This window comes from Natator depressus, chromosome 16 (genome assembly GCF_965152275.1).
Source record: "Natator depressus isolate rNatDep1 chromosome 16, rNatDep2.hap1, whole genome shotgun sequence".
In the NCBI taxonomy this organism is placed as follows: Eukaryota; Metazoa; Chordata; order Testudines; family Cheloniidae; genus Natator; species Natator depressus.
The window spans coordinates 17784541-17798433 of NC_134249.1; the positions used below are offsets into that span (position 1 = coordinate 17784541).

Below are 13893 nucleotides of genomic sequence, written 5' to 3' on the forward strand. Positions count from 1 at the left end.
TTTGGATTTTGGACATTCCCAAAGTTCAGGGTCATTCAGTCCCAGGCCCCATGTCTCGCTCTGTATTCTGGATAAAACACGACTGACTGCGCTGTAGGGCACAGCCTCCGTTACCAAGGGAGGGGCCAGAGAGGGCTGAACAGGGACTTTCCAGCGCCAGGCTCCATCACCTTAGAAACTGAGCCCCTCCCCCCACCACGACATAAAGTCTGAGCCAATTTAGTGAAGGGCCAGAACTTAAAGGGCTGAGAGCCTGACTCACAAGGGCCAATAAACACTTCAACCCACATTCATTCCTGCTGTGCTCAGCCTGTCAGCTCCCTGGGGCAGGGACTTGTCTATGTTCATGGTTCATAATTTTGCAAGGGAGCCTGCAGAGGCGCTGCACCTTGTGTAGCTCCAAACACTTCAGTGACTGGAGTCCAGCGGGAATGAACTTGGCCTCAAAGTCAAGGACCAGCCCCATTCGCCCTCCAGCAGCCGTTCCTGTCCCCTTTGGTTCTCACCAAAAGCCCCTTCAATCTCATTTCCCTTCTCCCGCCCCTCACTTTTCAGCTGCCTCTCCGGCCTGGCAGCCCTTGTACAAACTGGTCTCTGTCACGTTGAAACAAAGAAGCATGGGCTGACATGCAACCCCACGAGGAGTACCTGAAGCCTACAATAGCAGAGAACCGCTATAATGCAAAGCAAAATGACAGTCGCTAATATTCCACCTGTGATGACCACGGTCCCGGCTGTCATTCGACCTCTTCTCCATTAACAACCTGGAAGACAGAACAGACTTTCAAACACAAGGTGAATGGGCAGTGGCCTCATCCACATTTCTACTGCAACCAAGCAAAACCAGGGGGAGGGGGGCAGCTCAGCACCTAACAGGACTCACTGTGCCCCAGGGGCATGCAGGGGGCTAAGCCCGACTGAAACCCCAGCTCTGGTGGGTTATGCCTGTCTTTGGTGCAGGAGCCCAACATGCAGCACCACCCCACGCTGTGCTAGTGTGCCAATGGGGCAGGTTGAGCGGTGGCCAGTCACCCCTCGAGCGTTGCCTGGCCTGTCCATGCTGAGGCTGCTTAATCCTGAATTTGCTAGTGGGTTTTTTTTAACCATGTGGATGCGGGCCATTAGGGACTGCAGCAAGTAGGCATGTTGACAGCTAGCACTTGCTGGAGAAGGCTCAATCATGGCTGTGACTTAAGGGCCACAAGTCACGGCTCACTTGTGTTCCCCTGAGCTATGGGCCCGAGGTAAACTCCTTGAACTGTAGCTCATGTGACCTCTGGCTTTGTGAGCCAGGTGGTGTGTGGGTGGCTATGGGGCAGGGCTGTGCTTTTGGCCAAGGGGGTCTCTGAGCTGCGGTCCCATAGGCATGGGCTACAGGGGCCCCCCCATGTCTCCTGTGCCTGTGGCCCCCTGATTACCTTAACCCAGCCCTGTGTAATGGGCTGAAGCACCTAGAGTTCCTGCAATAACAAAGTCAAATGCCAGCAGAGAGAACAGCACCATCTGAAGCCTCTAGACCAAGTTCTGTACAGTTTCCTGCACTCTCATCTTTGACACAAGACCACTGACCATGCGTGCGCTACCTGGCGATTCAAGCTAGCAAAGGATCGCCAGCATGGCCGGAATGCGTCTTCCACTTTGCCCACTTTTGTGCAGCCAGCTGTTTGTCTGTCTGGTGCCTGTGCGTGGTAGGAAGGAATACTAACACAGAAGTACATGGCCCACTACTTATTTGTGTTCTGGCTGACAGTACACACACCAGGCTTAAGCCTGCTGTCCCTTAAGTACTCACAGCTCGGTAGAGTAAATCCTGAAGTCTTTCCTCCAGCAAAACTCCCAGCTAAGTTAATGGAACTGCACGATTTGACCATTTGACTTTTCTGGGGTTAGTGGGTGGGCCTCAGGATCAGGCCCATTATCAGGGTTGAGGGGCAGCCCTGCAGGCTGCCTTTCCTGAAGCCAAACAACTGGAACAAAGGCCTGTAAAAATCCATCTGGAACCAATCTGTGTAAATCTACTTGTTTCACTGTGATGTTGCCTTGGCAGCAGCTAGTAGGTGGAACATGATGGAGCTGGTATCACCCATCGACCTGAGTCCAGCTAAGTGCCACCTGACAGATGTATGAAGGGAGGCTGCAAAAAGTAACCACCCAGTAGATGTAAGATTTAATGTGTGTCACTGCAGCCAACAGGTGGGAAAAAAGTGTCTATGACTTGGAGCCTAGGGAAAAGTCGACTGATTCTCTGGGCTGGTTAACTCCATATAATGAGACAAAGAGCAACATTCTCTGCTCAGTTAGGCCATTGATGTCAAGGGGGTCGTGCAGGTAAGAGCATTTATCGCAGTGCCGTAAAATATAAAATGCACTAGACACACAATGGAAGCTTCCCGTTCCTGTGGGTCTGCCGAACAAAATGCAGGGCCTTTGGCTTTGCGTCACTACGTTTCAGCAGAGCGTGGGACTCATTTGCAAAGGAAGCAAAAAATATGTTTCAGGTCCAGGCTAATGTATTTTAATCTTCCCCTAAGTCTAATGTGTTTAAAAAAACGTTCCCTCATGAATTAGGTCTCAGCCAAAGAGCTGGCGCGCTGTTAATTTCCAAAGGCCTGCACAATTGCGTAAGTGTGCACCAGTGTAACAGTTGCACAGTCTAGCCTGATAACACTGGCACGGACGTTGTTGACTGTTACACAGAGGCGACACGTTGGGCGGGGGGGGTCATGTGGCCCTCCAGATTTGCTGCTTGGCTTGTACTGAGCATGCTCACACAGACCGGGCACACTCTGTAACACTGCTGAAGCTGGCTAGCCTCACCTGGCCCTCCCCCACTAGCGGCAGGCACGGGGCGTCTCTGCCTTTACAGAAAAGCTGGCGTATTACTAAAACAAAATAATGATTATCCAGCCACACCGTGATAACTTGCACTAATAACTGGGAGCGCCATTGCAAATTATTGAGCTTTGAGAATCCCCAAGAAAGACTCTAACAAACCACCTCTCAACCTTGCAGTAAAGCACTGCCCATCGGCCAACACAAACCAGAGAGCTTCGTAAGCATCTTGAGTGTCACCCAGAAAAATGCCAATGGCAGCTGTGCTCTGATTCAGGATCCGATTCTGCAAACTCTTACCCACAAGTAGTGCTAGTGAGTGGCACTACCGTGCTGACTAAGGGTTACAGGGCTGGGCCGTTTCATTGTGGAGTGTAAAACATACTGGCAGGAAAGTAAGTCAAGCTGATGCAGGGCATCTTGAAGAACACGAGAAAGTTAAAGCATCAATGGGTTGGCCTGGTGACCCAGGGGAGAAGGCAGCCACATGGACTTCATTTATGGAGCCAAACAAATGGCACCTGCAAGAGGGCAGCCTCTGAGCTGGCTGGCTTTCCAGCAGTGACAGGGTCCCAGCCATGCTTGCCTGCTGATACCATCACTACCTCTTCCATCTACGGTGGAGCAGCTGAGCGGGCAATGGTGATGATGAACCATAGTTGCATAATGTATAATATGATTATATTTATATTATACAAAACGGGGATATATTTTTGAGAGTCACCCTTGGCCAAAGCCTCAAAGAGATGCCCTGGTGCTGCAGGGTGCGGCCCACTTTCAAATATCAATGAGGGCTAGTCAGCAACCCAGAAGACGGGACCCATGAAAAGGAAAAAAACCCTTCTGGCTTGTAATTAGACCAACGTGGTCTCAGCAGGAAACCACAGACAAGTCACAGTCTAGCCTGTGTACCCATCACTATAACGGCAATATTACCTAGCGTGACGGGCTCTCGCCTGCGCTAAGATTTATAGCTTCTAGTACAGAGAGAGCGGAAGAGCTTTATACAGTAAAGCATTTGAATTGTGTAAGTTTGCCGCCGAGCCTGGGATCTATTTTCCATATGAAAATAATGTGGATTTTAATTTGAAATAACTGGAACTACTAAATGTTCTCCTATGATGAACTCAGGAATAGCACATTTCATTTGCAGAGCTTCAGTTTGCAAAAATAGATGCATTAAATCATGTAGCTCAGGCCTTTGTATAAATAGTGCATATATGTGTGTACATTCATGCGCATGTGCTGTGCATAGAATATAAAATTTTTCCTTCGCATGACCAGCACGCACAAACGTGTGTGTGTGTGTGTGTGTGTGTGTGTGTGTTCGCTACTCATACAAAGATACAATTATATACATGTAATATTAGAGGCGACCATTTAGCAATGCCAGAGAGGCCAGATTCTGATACCACATTGTTTCAGGCCTGGGGTTGTATTCAAACACCCGTTCTAGGGAGTGGCTTTGCCTTGAGAAATGATGCTGAGACTTGGTGCCCCAGGCTGGGGGTGGGAAGGGGCACGATGCCCCTGGGCCGTTTCATAGTTTGCTGTGGTGCAAATGAACATATTGTTCACAGCGCTTTGGAACTGTTTTTACCAAGAGAGGCCTTGATGCCATGGCTAGGTTTGACTGCATTTTGAATAATGGAAAGACTGTAATTTAGCCTGCGCTGGCACTTGTCTGCATATTTGCGTGACATCAGTATATCACCAATTTCCTTTGACCACTCTTTTTTCCCCTCGCTCGTTGGTGTGTGGGTGTTTTTTTCAAAAAGTTTCCACAAATCCTTTTTAATGATGAGTTGATCTCTCTCACGCGCTGTGTGAATGGCAGGTACCTGAGTCCTGCAATGGCTTAGGGCTGGCACAATGAAAGGTAAAATACTGAGCAAGCTACTGAGCTGGACTGACACTGGACTAAAGCATAGGCTATTTTAGCTCTAAGCTACCAGGCCCTGCTTTATACACCTATCACAACCTTGCGGGTCCAGCACCAGGTGAAAGCAGGTCAGGAACACCCATTTCTTCCACTAGGCTACTCACTAGCCTCCCACAAAGTGTCCCTTGTAAGATGACTTAGAAACTGGTGTGAGCAGAATAGGCAACTGGTCATGGAACAGAGGCTCAGTGTTTCCTCTGTTTGGTTGACGAGGAAAGCTGCTCCTGATGCCATCCTGCCAGTTGAATCCAATTCCCTTCCTCTCTCAAAGCAACACGGAGAAAAGAGAAAACTCAAGGGACAAGAAATGCAACATGACAGTTCTGTTACGTGTGCACCAAGGTGAGTGAGGGAATATCTTTTACGGGACCATCTTCTGTGGGTGGAAGGTGCAGGCTGCCGAGCTACACAGAGCTCTTCTTCAGGTCTGGGGAAGGAAATCAGAGTGTCTGCGTTCTGTTACATAATAGTCACCGGGGCCTCTCCTGTCCCCACTGATGTCTACGGGAGGCCTGCATGTGTATGGATGGCTGCATGCAGAGGCGCCAACACGATCCATCCAAGTCAGTGGGACGTCTTTGCATCATTGACTTTAAACGGGATTTGGACTGGACTTTACCTCTTAGAAACCGTATTAGGTGCTTACGCACGGCAGCATGTGTCTTGACCTATATGTGATGGTAGACGCCCAACCAGGAACCCATGGGAAAAAACAGGGGGTACTCAGCACACACCAGTCACAGTGGTGGCTGCTGATCAGTGAGCAGCTGGTGGGAGGCACTCGGGGGAGAGGGTTTGCAGAGGAGCGAGCGGCAGGCGGGTGGGGGCAGAGCTGGGTGGGAAGAGGCAGAGTGAGGGCAGAGCATCGGGGCAGAGCGGGGGTCGAGCACCCAGCAGGAAAAAGAAAGGTCAGCGCCTGCGGCTGGATGTGGCCTTTACCTTGTCACACCAGTAAGTGGGGCGCTTAGATGGGCAACATGTGTGCAGCTATTCGTGGCGCCCCACTGCCACGGACTCCAGTGCCCCCGAGGGTGTTTCATTCTCTGACGTACCAGGGTATAATCCAGACCACTGGGGGCTGTGTCACCCCTGCAGTGCAACCTGGGGTGCCTTGCAATGACGAGCTGTTGTAGCTTCCAACCCAGACTGCTCACAACCAGCCACCACCATGCAGGCCACTCCCACATGTTTGTGGCCCTACAACCTGTCCGTCACACTCTGGTTTTCACCAGCCTTGCTTATACCGCAGGGTGACCCCCCGCACGCACTCCCAGTCCAGGACCTTCTCCCCAGAACTGTATGTCCTGCACTGGCCAGCCCGCTCCTAGACACCCCAGAAAGATTAAGTTCATTATTGCTTTAAAGAAATAAATATACACCAGCTTATCCTGAGAAATGAAGTTACCCACACACTTTAACCTAAACACATGGGATTAGGTGACGCAATAAAACAAGTTTATTAACTACAAGGAGATAGATTTTGAGTACAAATAATGAGGCATACAAGTCAGAAATGGTTACAAGAAAAATAAAGATAAAATAGTGCCTGACTTAAACTGTATTCGATTCAAGCAAAATTTCTCACCACTTGCTTCCTGACCATACACTTCAGGTCATGACCCCTCCCCAAGTCCAACCGCCATTCCCTTTGTCTTCTTAGCTGCAACGAAGGTGCTGGGCAAAGGAGAGAGAGGGGCGTCTGCCCTTTCTTTTTATAGTTTCAGTCCTCCTCTTCAAAAACATTTCCAGCTGGGAACTAGGAGACAAAGAATTGGTGTGGAAGGTTGTTCCCTGCTGGTATTTTTTTCACCTGTTTGAGCTGCCTTTGTTTTCCCTTCCAGGTGGTCAGGTCTCCCCACTCTGCTGGGTACTAATATTATTACAATAGTGTGTAGGGTGTGAATACAGGGGTGTATTCCATCATACACACCATGGGGGGTTCTGCTGGAAAGCCTCAGGCTCGGTGGGGTCACTGTGGAGTTGGTGGGGGGCAACGCTGCCCGGGGCAGGTGCACCCTCTCTCTGCTCCTGCCCCAGTCCACCCCCTTGCATTGACCCACTCCTTCCCCTGCTTCACAAAGAGCCACATGTAGATCTGGGGAGTCAAAATTAGGGCCTCTGGGTCTGATCTGAAGCCCAGTAAGTTGATGGAAAGACACCCACTATCGCCACGGGGCTATGGAGCTGGCTCTTAGGTTTATAATACGGGGTTGGGTCAGCAACCTCTGAAGCAGGTTTAGGGGCAGGCAGGATATCGGGCCTAATACCAATGACCGGCTTGGAGACAGCAAATCCAGTGTCTCTGTGAGCTAACTGCGTCTCCCCTTCACTCTGCTCATTCGGGTGCCCTGCTAAATATTTTCCTGTTACCTAGATAAATCGTCTTGGTTAACGTGGGACTCGGGCCTGTCCTGTCAGCTGTGACAGGCTCTGACACTCCACAGGAGCGCTGGTGCTGCCCATCTCCATTTCTGAGCACTCCCGAACTATAACTCAGCTCACCCCACAGCGGGACTGAAAAGCTGTGAGAAGAAAGTAAGAGTTTGTTTGGTTTGGACGTGGACCTCCCCAGCATCACAGACACAGGCTGGCACACACATGCTGATATGCACACACGCACACACACACACACACACAGTGCCCACCAGGGTTCTGGACAGCCTCCCACCCATGCCTCCAGCTCAGAGCACCAGGCCAGCTGGCTGCACCTTGGAACGGCTGACTGCATGTGAGTAATGAAAACGCAACTCAACCTTTGGGTACCTGGAGCCCCGGGGAGCAGGAAGCAAGCTGCATGCAGGGGGGCAGAGTGGGGAGGCTGGACCAGCTGACAGAAGCCCTGTCCAAATCAGCTTCATGCTCTTCATGTATAAAACATCATAATGAACCTGTCCTGCGGCTTTTCTTCCCCCGCCCCGATTTTTTCCTTTCTCATTCTGTCAGGAGACCGTAGCCAAGTGCTGTACAAGGGCCAATGCGGCCCCACAGAGTCTGCAGCTGTCTCAGCCTTGAACCATGTCAAGTCTTTAGTCCTTGTTCAGAGCATCCTGCCTGTTAAAAAGGTAAAAGCCCCTTTTAAATACCCCAAGACCTCTATTTCTGCTGCTGAGCTCTCACTGGTTTGCTACATGGTGTGAGCTGGGCTGCTCACAGCTGCCTCACCCTGCTGGGTGAGTGGGGACAAGAGTTTGCTTTGGGTCAGTTATCCCAGCTCAGCCGAGGGGGACAACACCACCACAGCTTCCTTCAAGCTCACGGCAAATGCTCGGTAGCCCATATGTTCAGCAGGTGCCCAGATTTTTAGGTAGTGCAGGTCCAATGGCAACTGTCCTGTAGATGTTAGCTTCCTAGAGCCAGGACTTACCCAGGCCAGGGAGTAGTGCTCTGTGATACCTGGGATAGGTCCCAAGAGGTGATGAGTTCCTACTGCCATTACAGCACCTCTCAGGATCAGGTGGACTGCAGCCGAATTGTGGTGTTCCTCCAGCCACTCCATTGGACACCCCCACATCTGAGCTTGGGACAGGGAGCATCCAAACATGGAAACCTGGTTCCTTCAGCCATCTGCTTTACAGCAGGCCTATGACCTTAGAGACAGGTCTGGCAAGAGAAAAAAAGGCCGACAGGTCTGAGTTTATTACATGAGCCTGCTTGGGCTTTGACGTGTGAGAGCAACGGAGATGCACAATCTACAGCATCAGCTGGCAACAGAGAAGCCAAGGTGCCGAGAATTTCAGCACAGGCTCCAGGCATTGGCTTGCTTACACAGGGCCCTGCTCAGAAGAAGGCCACAGCCCAGTTTGTAACAGCCTCCCAAGGGTAATCGTTGGGTTAAACAAAACAAAAAAGCCAGCTGGCTCAGTGTTTCGATCCTGCTGTCCCAATGGAGAGCGATCAGGAGGGAATAAAAGCAGCCCTGTGGGAACTCCACCCAGCGCAGCCTAGCCACTTCATCTCCCATCATTGCGCTGTCCGTCTCCCCGTGCCAGGCTTGCAGGCAGATCAGCAGAAACCTGGGGCTGAAAGCTGCTGACAGATACAGCAGCATTACCATGGATGTTTGACTGCTCTCCCCAAAGCTGAGAGACCCATCAATGTTCCTGGAGTCCTATCCAGGTTTGAACCCCAACTGGAAGAATCAAGTGCTATGATACCGCTGGAAGTCAAGCACTGTTGGATAACACTTGCCACCAGTTCCTCTGTCATCTTACAGCTGTTGGGTGAAATTCTCAGCTGGTGTAAACTGATGCAGCTCTGTTGGAGACAATGGAACTGGGGTAATTTGACATCAGCAGAGAACCTGTCACCTCCCTCCTGTATCATATATTTATCAAATCTATATCTGTATATATGGAATAAAAATACTTCTGCAAGCTTTACCATAGGTATTGTTCCACCTATAACATGACCAAATTCTACTCTGGCTGGCCCTGGTGTAGCTGCATTGCCACCCTTGGGGTGGCAGAGGAGTTACAGAGAGCGCCCCTCCCTCCCCCCCGCCCGTGTTTGCATGCATACCAGCCAGAACATGAACATCTCTGTCAGCCCACTCGCCCGCGATAACATCGGCGCTGTCATCATTATAAATCTTTAGCAGGCCTCTAGTGCTGTGAGCGCAGGCCAGGGCACAGGCTGAACTATGGAAACTACCCAGAGCATGCCTGTCCCGAACACCTCCTTCAGAAGTGCTTTAACGCAGCTGGCCTGCAGCAGGTTAACACAAAACCATCCCCCCATCTCCCAAATTACTGCAGCACCAGAGGAAAATCAGCCTTATCTGTTAAGGATTTGCGTGGGTTCCAAAGAAAATAAATCGACAGTGTATGTGCAGTCCTGCTAAAGTTGGTAAGTACTGACGGGAGAAAGCAGTATCATATTTTATGCTGGTGCTGAACGGGACTGTAGGAGAGGGTGTAATTTATAGTGCTGCTCTACGCTGGGGCTGCAGGCCTTCTGGCACGATGCTTCCACCGGGTGAGCGCTGGGCCAGCGCCTGACATCCCGCACTGGTGTGAATGGGCGTCTTACCTGCATACACACTGAGGGGGACGTGCTCAAAAGCACCAAAGTGACCTGGGAGCCTAAATCCCATATTCAGCTGTGATGTGCCCCCACAGTCTAGTGCCACTGAAAAATCAACAACCCTTCGGGTCTGGCACAGTGGAAGGCTGCGTGTTCAGTCAGGAGCTGTGAGCTCCATTCCCAGCTCCCGAGGCTGCCTTCAGTGCCAGAACGCAGGGCCAAAGGCATCCCTAGTGCAAGTCTAGTGAAATAAAGGGAATTACACCAGGGATGAAATTGGTCTATTGTCTTTAAAGCCTAATGGCAGAAAATGTCCATTGCATGGAGTAAATCGGGGTGCTACAGCTGTTCCTCATCGCCAGCCCCCTCCAATCTAGCTGGGATGCCCTTCCCCTTCGTTAGCAATATGGGCAGGGCATGATGGTTGCAACCTCCCGGTGCCTGTCCATGTATCTCCTTGTGGAGTAAGCAGGAGGGTGTGGCAGCCAGTCTGCCTGTCTCCTGGGCTTTTCAGCAGGGGAGTGGCGGTTCCACGACCCAAACCTGGCCAATCTGATGTGGATTGCATGTCACTGGTAATTTCTCCCTCTGGTCCATGCTCACTTTAAAAGCTTTCCCCAGGGTTTTCCCTTTCAAGGGGGGAATGTCCAACTGGAGCAGCAATTCCTCTGCCCCAGCCCGATGGAACGGCATGGCCAACCCTCTACGCAGCGTGCCCAGGGAACGCAGTGCTCTTTCAGCCTTGGTTAACGTTCAGCAAAATACACAACAGGGGAGAACGCTGACAAGCACCTGCCCCCCCCGACCACATGCCTCTGGGAGTGCCTGTGTTCCACGAGCACTGGGACAGGAGGGTCCGTCAGAGGCCCTGCTGCCCCGCCCCACTGGCTGCTAGGACGGCTTAGCTCAGATACGCACAGATTCACTCAGCTGAGCAGGCACGCTGAGCAGTAACAGGGCCAGCCTAGATTTTAAACACACCCATTCAGTCCCAACCCTTCCTGTCTGGGGGGCAGTCCTGCAGCTCCCACTGGCTGAGCTGGCAGAGTGCAGTGGCAAGTTAGGAGAGCACAGACTAACATCTCCCCCACAGGGCCTGGATGCCCACTCCTGCACCTCCCACCTGGAACAGTCCCAGGCCCACCCTCAAGTCTCTAGGGTCTATGTGGATGCAAGGGGAGGAGAATGGGGACAGGAGAGGGTAAGGGCTCCCCATCCAGGCAGTGTGGCTGTATTACAGTCTCCCTGCCGGGGACACCCCCGCCTCAGTGAGCAGACTGGTTGTATTCCATTTTCTCAGGTACACTTTGCACAGCTGGATGTGGCACAGAGCATCGCCTCTGCCCACCTCTGGGCCCTGTCTTCCCAGTCCTCACTCCATCGCCACTGGGGATCCATCAGACCCACAAACAGGCTTTCAGCTCCTTGGGAAAGTGTGGGGAGGGAATTGTTACCATGGGAGTGGCTGATCCCCGCTTGCACACAGGACGGGGGCGTGGCTCGTGACTTTCCCCCAGCAATGGCCACAGGTCAAACCTCAGGGCCAAGTTTGCCCTTGTTCTCACCCACGTAAACCCGTGTGTGACTCTGTAAGTGAAAGGGGGATTTGCCCGGCAGTCTCCCTGCAGCTGGGCATTGGTCTCCTCTAACGTGAGTGTTCAGTGTTTAAACACAATTCCTTTTTAAAGGGTAAATGTCACGTTGCGATTGTTTATTCAGGGTAGAGACTAATTTACAGTCTCTTACCACTGGGCTGCCACACTGCCAATAGCAGCATAAACACTGCCACGAGCAGACCGGCTCGGAGACAGGGGCCAACGTTTTCTACAGCGGCTCCTCATTTTCGGTGCTTCGCTTTCTGGGGTTTGAGGCCCCTTAAAGGTGCCTGATTTTCCCAGGGTGGGTGCTTGGCTGTTCCCGAGACGTGCCATATGTTGGGCCTGCAGAATCACTAGACCCTTCTGAAAATCTTGGCCATTGGCTGTACTTAAAAACTGGACCCAATTCGGTTCTTGATTCATCGGATGTTTGGGATGGGCAGGGAACACAGAAACATGGTGCCCCAAGGCGGAAAATCTGCAGAGATCCAATTTGGGGGTGAGAAAGAGTGAGGGGCAGATCCCAGCAATTTGGTGACATGCCAGAAGATTCTATAGACTCGTTTAATCTCTTGTGTGCATATATATTGATTGCTTCCCTTTCAAGTCTGATGCAGGTTGTGTCACCCAACAGCCTCTCTTCCCACAAGGAGGTATGAGAAATAATCATGGGGCTCTGTAAGGACCACAGAGTCCCTAAACTCAGCATACCCTGGGCCTGATTCTTCTCTCACCAATTTCAAGCTGGTCTAACTCCACTGACTTCCTGACTGACACTGGTGGAAGGGGAAGGAGAGTCAGACCCTTGGGGTCATCCTGCCCCAAATAATTGTCTTGCGATGCCCTGCGATGGCCAACTTGCCAGAACATCCTCCCCATCTTACCCCTTCCCTGCCTGCTCACTCCATCGTCCTGCCTGGGAAGCCTGTGCCCTTGTGCTCTCACAGGCTGGGCTTTGCAATGAACACTCTCTCCCGGAAGGAAAGGTAACTGATCAATTGGGGATGGTCACACATCATCCACTCACGAAAGGACATCTATGTCCTGTGGCTGAAGCAAAGAGATCAGGAGTCTCGAGGTCTGGAGACTATTCCATGACTCTGCTGCTGACTCGCTGGGTGACCTCAGGCCAGGCACATCAACTTTCTGGACCTCAGTTTCCCCATCTTTAAAAGGGGGATGAAGTTATCAACCTGCCATTGTAAAGTGCTTTGAGATTCCCCAAATACAAGTAAATTCTAAGTATTTTGATGCTGATGCTGATTCCCTTTCTTTCACCTCTCATTAATTAAACAACCATTCCCTCCCTCATGGAATCAATAACGAAGGATAGCACATGGCCCTGCTTCCCCTATGTCCTGTGCTTTCAAACACAAAGCCACACGCAGCCAGCCACGTATAGAGCGTAGCTAGGAAAATCCCACATGTCAGGATCTTTGGAATTCTTAGGCACCCCTCAGTTATAACTGGGGCCATTTGGAGTTTGCTGTTTTTTTAAACATATTGTCTGATGAACAGTATAGACCTGGAAGCTTTAAACTCTCCAGTGTGCAAGCGGGGGCGTGGAGGGGGGAAGGGGGAGAACAGAAAAGTGCAGCATATGGAGGCCCACAAGCTGAATAGTTCCTGTCTAGACCGCCTTTACATTTGTTCCTAATTTCACGCTCCACAGGTTCCCAGATTCACATATGTGGTAATGAACAGACTGGTAAAAGGAAGTGCTTTGCCGCTCTGCTGTGGTCTTGGAGAAACTATGCAGAAGCCCTGGTATGAGGAACACAGGCGCTGTGAGGTACCGCTCACAATGTAACTCCATATGGCTCCATCATTATGTATGATTAGGAGCCCTAGAGCTACTGTGGATGCCTGAAGACACTCCCTGTCCAAATTCATTCCCCCACCCAGCGCGTTTTCTTTTATTGCCAAGAGTGAGGAAAGGCCTGCAGCCGAATGTTAACTCCACGTGGCCTGAGGTGGACATTCTCCTTTCTGCTCAGGGGTTCTCTAATGCGTCCTCCCCCCATTCACATCTGCTCCCCTTGCTCTTGGCCTAGGCGACAATCTGTCCTCAATACAGCCACTCTGTCCAGTTTGTCAGGACTCCCCCAGGCACTGTTCCTCTTTGGCAAGCCTGTCTCCACCCAGGGTCGGTGCTCGGCTCTGGCACTGATCAGAGCCTGACGTAAAGGAAAGCCGTGGCCTGGTCCACGGCTGTGAGGTGGGAACAGCTACCAAGAGCGAGTTAAGGGATTGTTTTAGAATAGCAGCCGTGTTAGTCTGTATTCGCAAAAAGAAAAGGAGGACTTGTGGCACCTTAGAGACAAACAAATTTATTTGAGCATAAGCTTTCGTGAGCTACAGCTCACTTCATCGATGCATCCGATGAAGTGAGCTGTAGCTCACGAAAGCTTATGCTCAAATAAATTTGTTAGTCTCTAAGGTGCCACAAGTCCTCCTTTTCTTTTTAAGGGATTGTGACACTGTCCAACAGCTGGCATG

The 13893-nt window shown here is 51.2% G+C and overlaps 1 protein-coding gene across 4 annotated transcripts in view; it reads right to left on the reverse strand.

Moving 5' to 3' along the window:
- Positions 1 to 13893, reverse strand: part of FAM163B (family with sequence similarity 163 member B) — a 64199-nt gene that overhangs the window by 2937 nt on the left and 47369 nt on the right. For 3 of the 4 annotated variants that reach the window (XM_074973609.1, XM_074973608.1, XM_074973607.1), the window contains one exon: positions 649 to 764. In XM_074973609.1, coding sequence (XP_074829710.1) covers positions 649 to 741 — 93 coding nt within the window. In that variant the 5' untranslated portion in view covers positions 742 to 764. Of the gene's footprint in view, positions 1 to 648; positions 765 to 6359; positions 6531 to 13893 lie in introns of those variants that run through there. The other variant, XM_074973610.1, reaches the window with a different exon arrangement.